Genomic DNA, 2,050 nt, shown 5'->3' with positions numbered 1-2,050 from the left:
AATTCACTTTTTTTTTTCGATTTTCTTTCTAGCTAAACAAAGAATTTTTTTTTTATTTTTTGTTCATCCAAACAACTTAAGAGAAAATAAAAATACATTAAAAAATTTTTTTATTTCTTTCTTTTTTTCTTATTTCCTCTCTTTTTGTTTATGTCCTTTTATCCAAACAAATCTTAAATGATTAGAGATAGAGGTGAGCAGGGGTAGCGGGTACCCGATTATCCATCCGAATTCGAATCGAACCAATTAAATTGCTTTTGGAACCAACGGGTAATCGAGTTCAATCCGAACTAAACCGATGGTCTTTGTTAGTGATTAGTTCGGATATCGATTCCGGGGGTGCAGAACACGAACCAATCCGCAAACCCGATTATATATTAATTAAATAAAAAAATAAAAAATATATATATGACTTTTCTATTAGACAAAGATTATTCACTATTAATATATTTGGATTTTAATGAGTTTAGTTTTTAACGTATTTAGTGTTTAACATGTTTGGATTATTTCTATTGATGTTACATGTTTATTGTACTTGTTGAATTTTTAAGATAAACATTTGATTTTTTTTATGAATTTCAAAGTTATCGAGTACCCAATTACCTGAACCGAACCAATCCGTTCTTAATCGGTTTGGTTTGGTTCGGATACATGTACAAAAAAACACAAATCTGAACAAAACTGAACCAATTATATTTTGATCGATTTAGTTTTAATTTTACCATGAGTCCGAACCAAACCGACCCATATTCACTCCTAATTAGAGATGTGTTTACATATTTTATTAGTCAAGAATTGATCTGTCACAAAAATACAAAAGTCAAAGACTTATTTTTTATATATAAAAAATATGAAAAATAAATTTATTATGCAATAATATTCTCTTATTTAAAATTTTTCTTAGCACAAAATCAACAGTAAATTGTTCCTACAACGGTTGCGTGGCACTTAGGCATTGGCAGTCAGTTCTTGAGTTGTGTGCACCACCATGACGCGGAATCTTTTGTTCTTTACCCGTTCCAGTTGCAATGCAAAGTGCAAACAACCAATAGGGTTGCCTCTCCACCAATTTTAGTATTAGTTTAATCCATACCAAAATTTTAATTTATTATTATGATTACGACTAGTATTATTTATTGGGAGCTACTCAAATGAAGATGAAAAAAATATCTTTTTATAAAGATGTTTTGTATAAAAGTGTGATTTATTGATTTGGCTACACTTCAAATAAAAACAACACTTTTATAACATATCAAAATCTAACCCTACAATCCATCATCTAAGGATCAAAAACAAAAATCATCACATGAAGACAATTATAATATCTTCATAGGAGTACCCACCTATATTAATCTATTTTTATATCTATATTTTTATAAATTATAAAAAATCTTATATTAAATATCTTAATTTGTGTCTTTAGTTGACCTATTATTGCCCACTATAAAGTCCAACGCAGTATTTACTATTTACCCTTCATTAGTTCATTCCTCTCTCACTCTCTGAGTCTCTGTTGTAAACGCCCTCTCCTCCCCTTGTAAAGTTCGTTCTCTGCCGCTGTCAATGGCAAACCGCTGGCTTAGACCCGAGGTTCCTTCCGATCTATCGCTTCACATCCTTCATATTCCAATCTCTTCTTGCTTCGCGTTTCTTATAACTGGCTCACCCTTTATTTTCTCTTTAGGGTTTCGGTTTTTTGTTTCTAATTTGATTATCTTTTTTGTTGATTTAGGTGTACCCTCTGTTTGCGGCCGTTGGAGTTGCGGTTGGGATCTGCGGATTCCAATTGGTTCGTAACATCTGCATCAACCCTGAAGTCAGGTCTATTTCTTTCTATACATTGTTTTCTTAATTTTCTGTGTTGGAATTGCAAGACTCGATTTTTATTTCACTTTAAGAGTTCTTTTAAAGTGGTAGCTTGCGATTTCTGGAATTATTTAATAAAACGGATTTTTTAACGATTTTAGTGGGTTTGAGTTTCACTAAGTTTTTGAAGGAAGAGTAAAAGTATTAGAAAACTCAATTTTTTCCACAAGATACAATTCTCATT

At 31.1% G+C, this 2,050-nt stretch overlaps 1 protein-coding gene across 2 annotated transcripts in view; it reads left to right on the top strand.

Moving 5' to 3' along the window:
- LOC107643925 overlaps positions 1,423-2,050 on the top strand; it is a 2,345-nt gene continuing 1,717 nt past the window's right edge. For both annotated transcript variants that reach the window (XM_016347683.2, XM_021124344.1), the window contains exons 1-2: positions 1,423-1,590; positions 1,733-1,821. In XM_016347683.2, coding sequence (XP_016203169.1) covers positions 1,564-1,590; positions 1,733-1,821 — 116 coding nt within the window. In that variant the 5' untranslated portion in view covers positions 1,423-1,563. The remainder of the gene's footprint in view (positions 1,591-1,732; positions 1,822-2,050) is intronic.

Source organism: Arachis ipaensis, chromosome B05 (genome assembly GCF_000816755.2).
Source record: "Arachis ipaensis cultivar K30076 chromosome B05, Araip1.1, whole genome shotgun sequence".
In the NCBI taxonomy this organism is placed as follows: Eukaryota; Viridiplantae; Streptophyta; class Magnoliopsida; order Fabales; family Fabaceae; genus Arachis; species Arachis ipaensis.
This window is presented reverse-complemented; position numbering and strand designations above follow the sequence as displayed.